Source organism: Ochotona curzoniae, unplaced genomic scaffold, assembly GCF_017591425.1.
Source record: "Ochotona curzoniae isolate NIBS_2020 unplaced genomic scaffold, NIBS_Ocur_1.0 scaffold_3208, whole genome shotgun sequence".
Taxonomy (NCBI): domain Eukaryota; kingdom Metazoa; phylum Chordata; class Mammalia; order Lagomorpha; family Ochotonidae; genus Ochotona; species Ochotona curzoniae.
In genome coordinates, this window is record NW_024467106.1 from 57,487,343 (window position 1) to 57,503,252 (window position 15,910).

Consider the following 15,910-nt stretch of genomic DNA (forward strand, 5'->3'; position numbering starts at 1 on the left):
GCTAGGCCAGCTGGAAGCTAAAAGACAGGAACTCAAGGGGCAGGTCGAAGTCCATGCTCCAGTGTGGGATGCTGACATTGCTTGCAGAGGCTTTAATCCCACCACACTACAAGGTTGGCCTGGAAAAGTGAGCTTCTAAAAGCCAAGTAAAGAAAATGTTTCCACAAGTAGCATTTAGACAAGTGCTGCTGATTAAGCAGATAAGGTGAACACTCAAAATTGGCTACTGGTTATCCATTGATGGCTTTTTTTTTTTTTTTGGCAGAGGTGTAAGGGTGTTAAAAGCTGTGTCCTTGTCTTGCAGATGATGAAAACGCTCCATTCCTTGGGCACTCACCTAAACCCCTAGTCTGACTGTGGAGGTGTAGGGCTGTTTAAGAAAGCACTTATCTGAAGCTTATCTTGGCTATGGACAAATACCTCCCATGACGTGGCTTCTTGTTGACCCAACATAAATGAGCGTGTTCAGAACACGTTTTTCATGTTCCCTCAAAAATATGTATGTACCTTCCGTAGAGAATGACTTCTGATGTATCATGGCTTGATAATCTTCTCTGACGTAAGATTCAGAGCCTTGGAGTATGAATAAGGCATGAATAAGTTTTTACTGAAATTTAAAGTGTTGTATTTATCAGTTGACACATTTAATCCTTGTCTTCATTTTAATTTCCCTGGAAGTTAAACAGAGAAATGTGCTTGTAAAGGTATAAATCTGTTTAAATGTCTTCCTTCTGTTCCATATTATGATTTAGAGATTCTAGAGTCGTGAATATAAAACAGTTGGCATAAATTCATATCCCTTTTAAGCTTCTCATTTGATTTGAAGGTATTTGGTGCTTACCAAAAATCCAGGCATGATTGATTGTTTATACTTTGTTTTTCATTGTTCGAGTTAAGTGTTTGCTCTTTTATATATTTTCATTTTGTTTTGCTTTATATTTAACTTATTCTGAAAATACTTAGATTTTCCACCACAGTGACTACCAATATGCAGTTGGAAAGATTGTATATTTAATGTGGACCATTTGCTTTTGTTTATATGTTGACTTGGCTTTTATTCTAGATATATTTTACTAAGAATTTCGTAACAAAGAACATTTGTAATGTTTCCGAGTTGTTTGGCAGTGTGCCAAAATTAGTTTATTTATGTTCACTGCAAGTTGTTTCTTTGAGGGTCAAGGAGATTTTCAAATTATTATTGTTGTCAAATTAGTTACAATTGAGCATGTATCTTCCCGATTTGAAGTTGGAGTGCTGAATGATGGTGTGAGAAAGATTGGTTGGTAGCACTCCCTTGTTAATTGTCTTTGTTTTCTGTGCAGTGACCTAGGGATCTGGGTTTTACTTTTCTTTATCCTCTTGCCAAGAATGATGGGAAATGAAAACGTCTGTAGGAGCCAATTATTTTGTCTTTTGAATTGTTAGCATCTCTTTCCTATTGAGTCGTCATTCAGTGTATCCTTGAACTTCATGGTTTGCAGTGTATGGTTGTCTCCTCTCTTTTTTGGAACCTTACTGACTTCGGCAATGTATGCTGGATGTTAATATCATTACGACTTGGGACAGTTTTTATGAAAATCATACTGTTTAAGCAAGAGCAGTGGGCATATCAACCATCTCTGTTACTTCCTCCAAAATCTTAATCTAGACTTTTCTAGAATTTGCCAAGACCAGAAGTGGAATTTACTTTCTTGAGGCCTTTCTGTGTTTGCTAGCTGTGGTTCCATGGGGAGCATCTGAGTATGTTCACTGTGAGCATTGAGAATTCCGCAGTGTTCCCTCCTTGTTTCTGTTGATTACATGAGCCATTATTCCTAATATCCTGAGTTCATATAATTACATACATATACATGTGGCCCTTTCTTGACTTTCATGTGAATATATTTGTAAGTAGAAGGACATCTTTTTTAAGATTGTGAGGTTTTGCTTTGTTTTGCTTTTCCATTGTACTAGATACCAGCACTCATCCTCTGCGTTTTCCATCTCTCCTTTTGTGTTTATCTGACATTCTCGTTGCAATTGGGTTTGGCTTTGTTTGTCTAGGTGGAGTTGTTTCTTTCTAGATGAATGCAGTTTCTTTCAGTGGACTGATGGAGGTGTTTGCTGTTAGGTTTGTCACTATGATTTTGTATGCCTTTTGATATCAGTGATTTTACAGTTTAAAAAAAAATCATCTTATGTATGCTTGACACTTGGCTGGTTTGTTCCATCTGTGGGTTAATTCCCAACATGTAAGAATTGTGTAACTATCTTTGTATCATTCAATATGAGTGCCCCTCTAGGCAGTTTCTGTTATCTTTTTTATCTTTTTCTGGTTTTCCAGGTCAGTTTTTGTGGTGTGAGAACAGAAGACCTGTGTCTCACAAAGGTGGGAGGCTTCCTGCTACCAGCAAATGGGCAGTCCTCTTTGCTTTGGGGGCATCCTCCAGTCAGCTTCAGCTCTGACGCTGGCTACTTGGAGATGGTGGCAGGCCCTGTAGGTGGCTCTGTCCCTAAGACTGCTTTTCCACTTGAGATTCAGATCACAGCCACAAAGAGACCTGTGCTTCTGACTCAGCATTACCTCTTCTTTCCTTTGTCCAGAGTACCACTCTGAGAAACAAGGTTCCTGGTTTATTAGAAAGATATAAGGGATAGAGGTAAGCAATCAGAGGACGAAGCCCCTATGGTGTGGTCCAGGGGTGCCCAGTGCAGGTCTGCCTTTGGGAATTAGAGTGCACCACCCTCCCTGCACATGGGTGTGTTCTTGTGCACCTTCCTGGAAATCCCTGTGTATTCAGCTACCCACAAGCCCTCTGAACTCCAAAGATTCCTATGGATGCTTCTTTCCATAGTCTTGGTTGATGAACTCATTGGCCATTGGTGATCAGCTTAGCCTTCAGCCTTGACAGTGGAATTGAAAGGCCCAGCACAATCCTCTCTTTGCAACTGCTGGGATTTTCATGTGGGTACTTGTTTGCGTCCTGGCTGCTCCACTTCCAATCCATCTCTTTGCTTGTGCCCTAGGAAAGCAGTAGAAAATTGCCCAAAGCCTTGGGACCCTGCACCCATGTGGGAGACCTGGAAGAATCTCCTAGTTCCTGACTTTGGATCAGCTCAGCCATTGCAGTTACTTAGGGAGTTAACCAATGGATGAAAGATTTTTTTTTCTGTCTGTTCTTTTCTCTGTAAATCTGACTCTTCCCCCATCCCTTCCTCTTCCCCCGCCTCCCCCCCCCTAAAAAAAAAGAAAAGAAAAGAAAGTCCCAGCCTCCTGAAGTTGTGACCATTCTCTGTCCTGAAGCTATCTAGGAGCTACCAGCCATCAGTCATCTAACTAGCAAAAGAAACAGTCACTTAGGACAGTCCAAGAATTTTGGAATTTGAGCCTCTAGAAATGAGAAGAAAGACCTTATACATATTTCACAGTATCGCAGTAGTGAGCTTGAGTCACCCTTTCTTTAGAAACTTCTGTTGTGCATACTCAGTTGCTTTGATAGTGCAGCCTTCTGGATAAGGCTGTTTGTGGATGTGTTGGAGACCTGCCACAGCAGCAGCCTCTCCTTCACGTTTTTCCCAAGGAAGAGTTGTGTGGTTGGGTGTTGGTGGAAGGAGATACTCCAGCATTGATCTTTCTTTCGTGGACGTTTGCTGGGGACACTGAGATAGTGTGGGCCGGGGGTCCTAGAGAAAACTCAAGGGAGAGCTCCCTTACAGTCAGCTGGCTGGTGCTGTGCCTGTGGTTCCCTGGTCAGACCCAGCAAACTGGTATTGCTTGTGGAGTACAAAACCCACCTGCTGCCAGCTTCCCTCGGAGTCCAGCCTCTCCCTTTGCTCAGGTGCCTGCTCACAGGGTCCTTAGTGAGAAGACCTTTCCTTGGTCTCTGATCTGGGATGGAGAATCAGTGATTGGCGGTAAGAATGATTCAGAGTCAGACCATGGGGCTTGCCAGACTACGCGTGTACAGATTGTAGTGGTCCCAGGCAGCCGATGACAACTCCGTGCCTTAATGTCTTGTAAGAAAGTGAGATGGAGTTGTCACTGTAACTCAGGTCTTGTCAGGCCAGTAGAGGTTCAGATATTGTATGAAAGGCTCTTTTTGGTGGTGACAATACAGCATAAGTGCTTTGTAGGGAACTGCTGGGTGCAGAGGTTCATAGCAGGCAGGTGGGCTCCTTTTCTCAGGTTTCATAGAGGTCACTGCAGCAGTTTCTGGCCTAGGATTTGACATCAGTACTCCCCACAGTTATGCTCTGCTGCTTCTCTGAAAGCCTTCAGCATGGAGCTTGGCTTCTGTTTGAAGCAGAGACTGACAGGAAGCAGGGACTTTGCCAGGATCTAATTTGTTGAAACACAGAAAGTATTGGCTTAGGCATAGTGCCGCCGCTCACTACTGCTGGATAGCGACTAGACTTGTCTCTGATGTTCTCGCTTAGGCAGTGCCCCTAATGCAGTGCTGAGAGTGTGTTCATGTGGAGTAGTGTTTTCAACCCTTAGTTATACCAAAGAAGAGACTCTTTTCAATAATGGGTTGCTTTTTTAAACATTTAGGTCTTCTCTGCTGGTTGGCTAGGGACATCCCCATCTGTTCATGTCATAGCAGGTTATTTGAGGCGCATTCTCTCTGGTTGTTCTATCGATGCTGATGGAATTAATGTCTTGATGTGATAGTAGTGCATTGCTGAATTTGTCCAAGTGTAATTTTACAGGGAAAACGGATGAAACTGAAGAGACCTTTTTTGCCTGAACCGTGTAGTATGCGTACTACACAGCATGCAGTCGAGGGTGTCGTCCGGTTTGTGTAGCTCAGTCTTAACCGAAGCGCGGTGTCCAGAAGTAGAACAAAGTGGATCCTACTTTGCTTTACCCACATTCCTTTGGTTTCAGTTCAAGAAGCTGCTACTTGCTTCAGTACACGGTTAGAGTACTTTTTTTGTTTTGTTTTCTAGTAAATAAAGAAGTAAATGTGTAATGTGAGCCATCACAGCCTGAAAGTAACTGTACTGGGCATTGTGAGGTCACATGTCAAGGGGCGTGCTGGCCTTCAGTGCTTGCTCTTGATTGGCCTGCTCCTTCATTCAGTAAGGAGTGCAGCTGCTATCCCTCTCTTCAGCACAACAATGTGTAGAGTTTCTGCACCTTGCTTGGACTGTGTCCTGGTGCTCAATGTGCAGTGTCATATTGAGAAGGAGTTGAGTTTGCTTTTGAACACGTGCTCTGTTTCAGGCTGCTGGGGCCCGAGACCTCGGCCTCGAAGGCTGAGCCTCCCGTCTCTGACCCCAGCTTCCCTGAGTGAACTGCAGGCATTGGGCTGCCTTCCCTGTGTCGGAGCCCAGACTGTGTTAGGGCTTCCTTTAGAACTCAGTGATAGGGATTGGGGAAGGTCTTTGAAGGCAAAGGTAAAGTTAGCTAAACTTAGGGATAAGTAGGAATTTATTATTGTCATTTTCAGCTGTTAAGGTTTTATTTCTGTTCTTAGTATTTGGATTCCCAGCACTCTCCTTGGGACATTTTTTTTTAATTGAAATATTTCTGTTTTTGCATAGTAAAATATTTCTGTTTTTGTTCTAGTAAAACCAAGCTTAAAAGACTGACATAACTGACATTGGCATTCTCCCATGTTCATTGAATTGTTTATATTTTTTCTAGAAGCTAAAAGATAACCAACATCATGTGTTGTAATCTCCTTGAGAGCTAAAAGTAGCTGCTACTGTCATTTTCCCACACCAACTTGTTGCCATAGACCATGCTGTCCAGAGGACTGCAGTACACCAGAGGCCTTCCTCTTAGCTGCTGTCTTTCCGTCTTAAAATAGAAAAACTCTTCAATTGTTTGCTTTAATTATATTTTTAGGAGCATTTCAAAGGATTATTATCTTCTTTGTCATACCTGGCTCATTTCCTGGTACAAAACTCAAAATAGCATCTGATCCTGTTGGTTGCATAACATTGAGTCATAATTTCTTCCTATTGCTGTGGGGACTAGCCACTGCTCTGAAATTTCACTTCCTGGTCTCATTCATTTGCACTCTTATATAACTGCCATTTTAATATTTCTTCAGGTCTTTGACATTAATAATCTGCCTTTCTGTGATGCCTTCTCTGATTATTAAGTGCTCCAAAGTAGTAGAAATGCTAGATGTAAAACAAGCATGTTAGGTAAATGTGAACGTAGCGGTACCGTGGGATGATACATATTTCCCTGAAAAATTAAAACAGGAAGACTGAGGCGTCCATGTTTTTGGGAAAATTTAAGAGTGTGAATTCTTTTAGTATTTGTAATAGTGTAAAGTGACTAATACTAGTTGAAGACTAAGCAAGCTGCTTAATTCTTTAGTAGGAAAAGTTTATAGATAGCTTTCTATGTTCCTAATTTACATTCATTAGTATTTAAAAGTACCAAGCAGCTAATCTATGTTAGTTTCCTGTTTTCCTTTACTCATGTTGTATAAGGACCCCAAATTCATTGTTATTTTGTGTTGTGTATTCTTTGTTTATTTGAAAGAGACAGACCGGAGAGAAGGGTGGGATCCCAGTGTGCTCTCAGTAAGCACTGTGGGCCAGGCCAAGCTTGAGCTCTCACCCGAGCAGAGATAGGACAGAAACCCAGGTGCTGTGATGTGGGATGTGGTGTCCTAAGCGGTGGCTTAGCTGTGGTGGCAATTGCTTGTTCTCTGATGATGCACTTCTTATAATGTTGAAGACTTTACCTTCCTTTATTTCAAACTATCAAATTTAAAAATAATTTCTGTCCCAGAGAGTAGAGACTATGATGAGAACATCTTATGTTCCAACTTTAGAATGTATGCCTTGGCCCATCATCCTATATATAGGAACATCTAGAAGGATTTAAATTGAGAAATAAACATACCATTTATGGTAACTTTGAAGTATTTGCAGAATTGGAAATTTGTAACTTAGTGAGTAAAGAAAACCTGAAGGTGAGCCAACTGCGGCCCAGATCCCAGGTCACTCCAGTGTTCTTGGTTCACTGCCCATCCTCTGACGCAGTGCAAAGAAAAAAAAAATCTTAGTGACATTTTATACCTAGGAAGAGATGATGTTAAGTGTCTTTTTTTAAGTGTAAAATTTATTAGAGAATATCAACGGAGAAATCCCATCAGCTCTTGGAGGCGCTGCCTCCCTTTGTGGTGTAGTGTTAGGGACACTGGAAATGCAAAGCCTCCTGACCTTGCTGTTTTTAACTCAGGTCGGCTTAGCCACGACCGCTCTTTGCAATTCAGTCAGGTTACTTCTTCACCCTTTTTTTTTCCCTACTTTGTATTTTCAGTACACGATACAGTGAAACAAAAATTGTCTCTTTTCCATATATATCACACTAATATGTTTCCATTTAGGGGAACAATCTAAGGAATGTGAGACAATACTTGTTTACTATGAATTAGGCTTTTTTTTTTGAAGCTGAAACTCGAATCAGTAATACAGATGTTTTAGGTCTGGGCTTGATTTTGGACACCATTTAAGCTCACTTGACTTTTTTATTTTTCTTGAAGGATTGATTTTAAACAACTAAAAGCACCAATATATTTTCTTCCTATTTTTGTATATCCTGTTGCAACAATAAAACACTTTTGTAGATGGATGTGACAGGGTTTCCCCTCACATACTGAGTAGGCAATTCTACATCAGCTTCAGTTCTGCCGCTTTCTCCTTAGACATCTTCAGGGTCCACCATGGACGAGCTCAGTCCCACTGGATGACTGGCCGCTGCAGATGCTAGCCCTGAATCGTAGGGTGGCACTTGTGCATTTAACTGATGTGCTACTGTAGGGAGAGGCCTACTGTACCCTTTAGTTCTTTTTTTTTTTTTTTAAGATTTATTTATTGCTATTACAAAGTCAGATATACACAGAGGAGAGACAGAGAGGAAGTTCTTCCGTCCTATGACTCACTCCCCAAGTGAGCGCCACAGCCGGTGCTGTGCCTATCCAAAGCCGGGTACCAGGAACTTCTTTCCAGGTCTCCCATGTGGCTGCAAGGTCCCAAAGCCTTGGGCCATCCTCAACTGCTTTCCCACGCCACAAGCAGGGAGCTGAATGGGAAGTGGAGCAGCTGGGATTAGAACTGGCACCCATATGGGATCCTGGGGCGTTCAAGGCGAGGACTTTAGCCACTAGACCAAGCCACTGGGCCCCCCCTTGTTTAGTTCTTGATGTGAGCTCTTTGATTGCCTCCAGGAGCCAAGCTGAACTTAAGGCTGATTAACAAGAGAAAAACACACCGATTTAAACAATTGTTTTTCCTACAAAGGGAACAGATTTCATATATACAATTTTAAGAACATGAAGTTACCAGCTGCCCTCTCTTTCTGCTTCTCTTGCTCCCACTCTTGCTCCTCCTGCCTTTCTTACTTTGCTTACAATTTGTCAATGGCATACTTCAATTTACTTTATGGTCAGAAGCTTAATCCTCCACTAAATAAAGCATTCAGCAGGAAGTAGAAGAGCCACTTCTGTTCCTCAGAAGTAGAGACAAGAGCCTTAGACAGTCATATCTCAAGGTGTCAGTTTCACTCGGACAAGCTATTTTATACACACACACACACACACATATACTTACACACGTATGTACATATATGAGTACTTATATACACACATATATATGTGTGTGTATGTATATGTGTGTATGTGTGTGCACTTTGTATTAGCTACCACAAATGAGAGAAAACATGGTATTTTTGTGATTGGCTTATTTCACTAAGCATGATGGTCTCCACTTGTGCTGGTTTTGTTGCCGTGTTATGGCTGCACACACACACACACATCACCTTTTCTTATCCAGTCATCAGTTGATGAACATTTGGATGAGTCTTGATCTTAGCTATTATAAAGTGAACTACTATGAACATGGCAGTACAGGTATCTCTTTCATATGTTGATTTCATTTCCTCTGTGTACCTTCCCAGGGTCACGTGGAAGATCTGTTTTCAGCTTTCTGAAGAATCTGCGTGTTGTCTTCCACAAAGGCTGTAGAGGTTGACGTCTCAGCAGAGTATTGGAGGGTCCCTCCTTCTCCGCAGTCTTGCCAGCATTTGTTGTGTTTTTATTTTTAGATGATAGCCATTCTCGCTGGGTTGAAGCGAAACCTCGTTGTGGTTTTTATTTCCCTCACGTTTAGAGATCCTGAGCATCTTTTCATGTGTCTTTTGGCCATTTGGGTTTCATCCTTTGAAAAATGTCTACTCATGTCCTTATAGTCCATCTCTTTCTTTTTAGATGAATATGGTTTTATTTTTACTCTTTTTTTAAAAAAAATTTAATGTTTATTTAAAAAGGTGAGGGGATTACAGACACATGTGGGCTGCAAATAAGGATGTAAGTGGGTTGGGAAGGGAAAATTGGGCGAAAGAAATGCTCAATCGGATTTTTTTGTTTTATTGTTGAATTTCTTGAGCTCTTTATGTATTCTGTATATCATCCCTTTATCAGATTTTTAGTTTGCAAATATATTTTTCCATTTTGTCAGCTACCTCTTCCCTGTGTTGGGTGTTTCCTTTGCTGTGCAGAAGTTTGTAGCCTGATGTAATTCCACTTGTCTATTTTTGCTTTTATTGCTTATGCTTCATGCGTCTTATGCAAATACCTTTGCTAAGGCCAGTTCCTTGCAGTTTTTCCAGTCTGTTTTGGTAGCAATGGTGAGGAGTGGGTATGCTTGTCTGGTTCCAGATCTTTGTGGAAAATACTTCCAACGTTTTCCCGTTTCATTATGCCGCTGACAATGAGTTTGTCGTATATTATTTTGATTGTGTTTATGTATGTTAATCTATATCCATTTGCTTACTTTTTTTATCATGAAATAATCTTACATGTCATCACATGCAGCTGTTGAGATAACCGGGATTTTATTATTATGTTTGTTTTGATTGTATCACGCTTATTAATTTGTATGTGCTGAATCATCCCTGTGTCCCAGAGGTAAATGTTAGTTGGGTGGATTATTTTTAATGTATTGTTGCATTCAATTAACTAGTATTTTTTATCTTTTTTTTTTTTACATCTATGTTTCTCAGCAATGTTAGTTTGTAGTTCTCTTATACCTTTTTCTGGTTTTAGAATTAGGGTGATGTTGCCATCACAGAAGGAGTTTGGAAGGATTCCCTTTCAGTTATTTTGAATAGTTTAAGAGTTGGGATTAATTTTCTTTAAATGTTGGGCGGAATCCAGCAGTGAAGGCATCCAGTCCTGGCCTTTTGTTTTTTTGGCAGCGTAGTTTTGACTAATTCAGTCTCTGTCTTGTGTGTGTCTTAGTGCCTCATTTTGGTCAGTGTTGTGTGTCCAGAAGCCTGTCCATTACATGTATACCTTCTAGGTTGTTGGTATGTAGCTGAGTGGAGCAGTTTCCTCATTATGGTTTTTATGTTCTGTGATGCACTATTCATTAAGGAGCATATTGTTCATCCAACCTCCATGTGTTTGTGTGTTTTCTAAATTTCTTACATTGCTAATTTCCAACATCATCTCACTCTGGTCAGAAAAGATACTTGGTTCAATTCAGTCTTTTTGAGTTTGTTGAGACGTGTTTTTTGGCCTAACATGTTGTCTGCCCTAGAGAATGTTCCATGCACTGTTGAAAGCTTATTCTGGGGCCCAGCACAGTGGCCTAGCGGCTAAAGTACTTGCCTTGAACACGCTGGAATCCCATATGTACACCGGTTCTAATCCTGGCAGCTCCACTTCCCATCCAGCTCCCTGCTTGTAGGTTGGGAAAGCAGTCGAGGACGGCCCAAAGCCTTGGAACCCTGCACCCGCATGGGAGACCTAGAGGAAGTTCCTGGCTCCTGGCTTCTGATTGGCACAGCACCAGCTGTTGCGGCCGCTTGGGGAGTGAATCATCGGATGGAAAATCTTCCTCTCTGTCTTTCCTCCTCTGTGTACATCTGACTTTGCAATGAAAAATAAATCTTTAAAAAAAAAAAGAAAGTTTATTCTGCTGCTGCAAGATGAGCTGCTGTACAGATATCATTTAGATTCACTTGGTTAATGGTGTAGATTATCTCTGTTCTTTGCTGATTTTTCTGCCTGCTTTATCTGTCCATTGATGCAAATGGGATGTTGAAGTTCCCCATTATTATGGTATTGGAGTGGATTTCTCTCTCAGTACACATTAGCATTTGTTTTAAATAGAAAGGTGTTCGAGCATTAGGTGCACATACAATTACTGTAATCACATGCACCTCTTAAATTTATCCCTTAATTAATGCATAGTGACTCTCTTTGCATCTTTTAACATCTTAAAGTCTGTTTGTCTGTTAAAATGGGTATTCCTGCTTGTTGCACTTTCTCTTAGCACAGCATTTCTTTTCCTAATCGTTCCCTTTCATTCTCTGTGTATTTTTGTTGATGAGGTTTCTTTCTTGTAGGCAGCATGTAGATGGATCTTATTTTTTAAACCACTCATCCCTCTGTATCTTTTAATTGGAGAATTTAGGCCTTTGCTTTCAAGGTTGCTACTAATATGTAATAACTTGGTCCTGCCATTTTTCTTGTACATGCATTTTTAACAGTTTTACATGCATATGGGTTTCTTCTCAGAGAGTGGAGTCCATAGAAATTACCAAGACATAATGCCTCCGTACGTTATTACTAAAGAATGAACTTGTGTAAGACTGTATGTGAACTAGAGCTCTGTCGCAAGGTAGCAAATTTTAGGGATATTGTTGACACATGTTTGAGGGCAATATGTAGAATTGAGTGGAAGATGAGAGTTGCTCCAAGGAGTGTGTTTATTTAGGTTCATGCAGCCAGTTTCCAGTGCTCCTGGGTAGGTTCTGATTTTGCTACGTGAGAGAACATCTTTCCATGGCTTACAGTAGGTGTGAAGCAACATGACCCTTGATGGAATTCAGTTCCTCATGCAATGATGTGTACACCAGCTTCACATTCTCATAGTAGAAAATAAAATTATTCTAACTTTGCTTCGTAGAATCCTTAATAATGTAATCACTTTCCAGCTAGTTATAAAAAAAGTCATATTTGTAATTTGTCACAATCCCAGTAGTAATACTCTGTTTCTGCTTTTGGGTTTTGAGAGAGGCTGGCCTTTCCTGGTCGTTCCTCAGGGCAGGGCTCTGAGCCTCACTTCTCTGGAACGTACAGCCCCGTTGCCCCTGACATCCTCCTCTGCTCTCAGTCGCAGTGTGTTGCTTTATCCAGGCAGGCTGGATGGCTGCCTTCTTGTTTGGTAGTGAGAGTCCTGAGCACTGAAGTAGCTCATAGAGGATCACAACATTGCCAGTTATGTATGTCATTTCACATTGAAATTTGTATGTAACAAGAATCTTAGCAATGGCATTAGGCGCTTAAGGTTAGTCATGGAACTGATATTCTGTTAATTTTGCAAAATATCTATGAAAGTAAGTATGTAGTAAGGGATGGCTTAAAGACATTATTCTATATTCATGTGATAGAATAGTATACTGTAATTAACTACATACTGCTTTGAAGGCTGATTATGAAAGTGCTTATATTTTGTTGCAGGTAAAAAAATCTAGTTCCTATATCCCATCTAGAAGTACATTCATGGAAAAAAAATATGACATGAATTACGTGGCACAATAATGATCTTATTGAAGAAACTTGAATTTTCTGTTTCAGCTAACCTTCCGGTGCCCACGATCGCAGCAATCGACGGACTTGCTTTAGGTGGTGGTCTTGAACTGGCTTTAGCGTGCGATATTCGAGTAGCAGGTGAGAATTCATATTGTGAAGGACACATTCCTTTGAAGTGGGTTGTGTTTTACTTTTCATGTGATTCTTAATATGTTTTGTCTCTCCTAATTGAGTGGAACGTTTGTAAAAAGATACTCGTTGGGCTTAATTGAGTCTACAATTTCTACCTAAGTCCTTGCTTAAGACCAGGGTTGGGCTAAGATGAAGCAAAATCTGCATCTTTGGTCTGGCTCTTGTCAGACCAGTTTCCTCTTCCCTGAAGGGGGGAAATGATGCTTGATGTTGTGAAGGTTAAGTGAATTAATCTTTTGCTGTGCTTCCTCTAAGCACTTAATTACTGTTAGCTCCAGTAATAATAACTTAGTGTCTTTGAAGTTCACTTTCTTCCTGAATAGCTTTCTGAGGATTGTGTGAGATGATTTTGAAAAGAAATGGGAACAGTCAGTGCCAGCCACTTACTGATTGCTGGTCCCAGATCCCTGTGCTGTGCAATGCCCTTGACATGATTCATGTCATTGCAAGCCTTGTACCTATGGTACCGGAGGAAACTGGGACAGAGAGAGGAGCAGGAACCAGCCTGCTGACTGAGCTGAGAGTGTGTGATGCGTGATGCTTGGCTGTGTGATATGTGCAGCCCACACTGCCGTTCTGTCCCAGCACACTCTGTGTGCACTCTTCTGCTCTGTTTACTGATGTGGACACCACATCCCCGAGTCTCAGCTCTGCCCGTGTCCCTGCGCTGCTAGCCTGAGAACCAGGCGAAGCATTGCTACTGTCCCCTGCTTCCCCTCTCTTCTGACATAGCTGCATATTGAAACTAGAGTCAACACAATTTGTGTTTTTTAAAAATTGTTGGTTTGAAATCCAGAGTGACAGAAAAGAGAGTCAGAGAGAAAAGGAACTTTATCTCCCGATTTAATCTGCCAAGGGTCACAACAGCAGGGCTGGACCAGGCGGAAACCAGGAGCCCAAAGCTATCCAGGTATACCACCTGGGCGGTAGGGGTCCAAGTGCTTGGCCATCTGTGCTACCTTCCCACGTGCTTATTAGCAGAACAGCTAGCACTCGAACCAGCACTATGATAGGATACATTGTATTTCATTGGCAGCGTAGCAGCACACTGTGCCCCGGCACTAGCCCCCATGAATCACTTTATAATACTCTTAGGTGGCTGATAGTTGCTAGTCTTTGTGTACATTTTCCTCCTTTCCACTTCTTTTTCGTTGCAGTGAAATTATTGGGTTTTAAATTGAAAAGATGAGGTACACCTAGTCTTCAGAAGAGATGCTGGTTTTGGGAGTTAGGATATGGAATGTTGTCTGACTGCATTTGAACAAATTTAGACATTGTAAAGACACCCTGAAAGCAGGTTGATGAGAGAAGCCCTGTTGTGCTGTCCATGGAGCAAGCCACGTGCGTGCTCGTTGGGGAGTGGTTGACAGGTGGTCTGTAGAAGCTGCTCTGTCTGATGTGATACGTGCAGTGTTGAACCCACGGCACCGTTGGGCTTGTCAGACACTTTCCGTCCTGATCCTGATGAATTGGTGGGATCTGAGCTTTCCAGTATGACTTGGCAACGAAAGTTCTCGTGAAGTGGACTTTATTCATTGAGAAGAATTGACCACTGGACCATTTGTAGTAGAAAATGTGTGTGAGTCCACTAGTGTGTCAAATGGCATGGTTTGTTATGTCAGGACTATCTTTTGCAATGATCCTAAAAGAAATTATGACAGTAGTTTAATTATTAAGCAGAATATTCTGATATGTCTTACTCACTTTTGGGGTTGTCATATTTGAATATGATGATATAGATGTTAATTTTCTTCCTTTCCTTTTAGCTTCTTCTGCAAAAATGGGACTGGTTGAAACAAAGTTGGCCATTATTCCTGGTGGAGGTATGAGTTATTCACACCCTTGGCTTGCTTGCAGAAACAGTGGTGAAGCAAAAAAACATGTTAATGGGAAAGGCAGTGTTTTGGGTATGAGTCGAGCTCTGTGTTCTTTGCTCCTCTGGCAGAGACCCTGTGGCATGTGTGCCCTTCTGCCCAGGCTGATGGGGAAGACATTGATCATGTATTGAGTGTTGGTTTCTCTTGATGCTATTCCCCCGTGCTTTTCTGTATTCTTTCTTAACTTATTTAATGGTTCTGTTTACATTACTATCACTGGATCCATTTTCTTTAAAGAATTAACACCAATTTTGAAACTTTCTCTTTTATGTATGTTCACACCTCAGGTAAATAAAGAGAGAGGGTTCCCAGATTCCGAGTACCCTTCTTATATTCCTGTGCAGTGGGACAGAGGTTGGGGTTTGTGGCAGCCTGAATTTGGAGCTGAAAAGGTGGTGTTTCTCAGTTCTTTGAAAAACATAGGTGACGACCTTTCTAGTGGAAGTTGTTTAAGAAAGTGCCTTCCTCACATTGATGTTGATCTTGCATTTCCTGATAAATCCAAATATTTAGCTCTTTGTCTCAGAGAATTTTAGATTGTATTTTGTAAAGGTTCTTTTTTCTTTCAGAAAACAGACTAAGAACACACACTTTAAACATATATATTTATTTGACACATAATCTCACACATACACATAAAGATGTCTCTGTGGTTCATGAGAGAATGATTGGTTGATTAGTTAATCTTCTGTTTGCTCGCTTACTCCCCAAATGACCATGGCAGCTAGGACTGTGCTATGCTCAGTGCAGGAGCCAGGCATGCCATTGGAAGTCCTACATGGGTAACAGGAACTCTGGTGCTTGAGATGTCATGTAGGGGGTGGGGGCTGGATCAAAAGTGGCGTAGCCAGGACTGACACTAGTAATCTAGAGGAAGCCAACATAAGTAGTCCTGTAGACAGCCGGGTCTTGCTTACCCCCATGATGATGTACACATTCTAGTAACTTTTCCTGGTAACCTTTACATACCACAGATACTAATTTCATGTACGAGTGAAGTAATAGTAATAATGTAAAAATTATGGTGCTCAAGATGGTGGACAGGTTTGTATGTGACTAGCTTAAATTGTATGTTTAACCTTATAGGAGTATTTTGATGAGAGCATGTGGGTAGAAATTAAAACATAAGTTAACAGTGCAATTGGAGACTGTTCAGGTCACAGTGTAAGACTCACTCTGTGTTTTCTATTTTGTTATTCTATTTTTATATGCTGTTACTGTAGGCTAAAAGCATTTGATATCTAGTTCTACCATGCCTACTTTTTCATAATAACTAATGTAAATGCTAGAAGG

At 41.1% G+C, this 15,910-nt stretch overlaps 1 protein-coding gene across 2 annotated transcripts in view; it reads left to right on the plus strand.

The window, feature by feature from the left end:
- The window catches only part of AUH (AU RNA binding methylglutaconyl-CoA hydratase), a 153,572-nt gene that overhangs the window by 62,431 nt on the left and 75,231 nt on the right, over positions 1–15,910 (plus strand). For both annotated transcript variants that reach the window (XM_040963423.1, XM_040963424.1), the window contains 2 exons: positions 12,594–12,686; positions 14,507–14,563. In XM_040963423.1, coding sequence (XP_040819357.1) covers positions 12,594–12,686; positions 14,507–14,563 — 150 coding nt within the window. The remainder of the gene's footprint in view (positions 1–12,593; positions 12,687–14,506; positions 14,564–15,910) is intronic.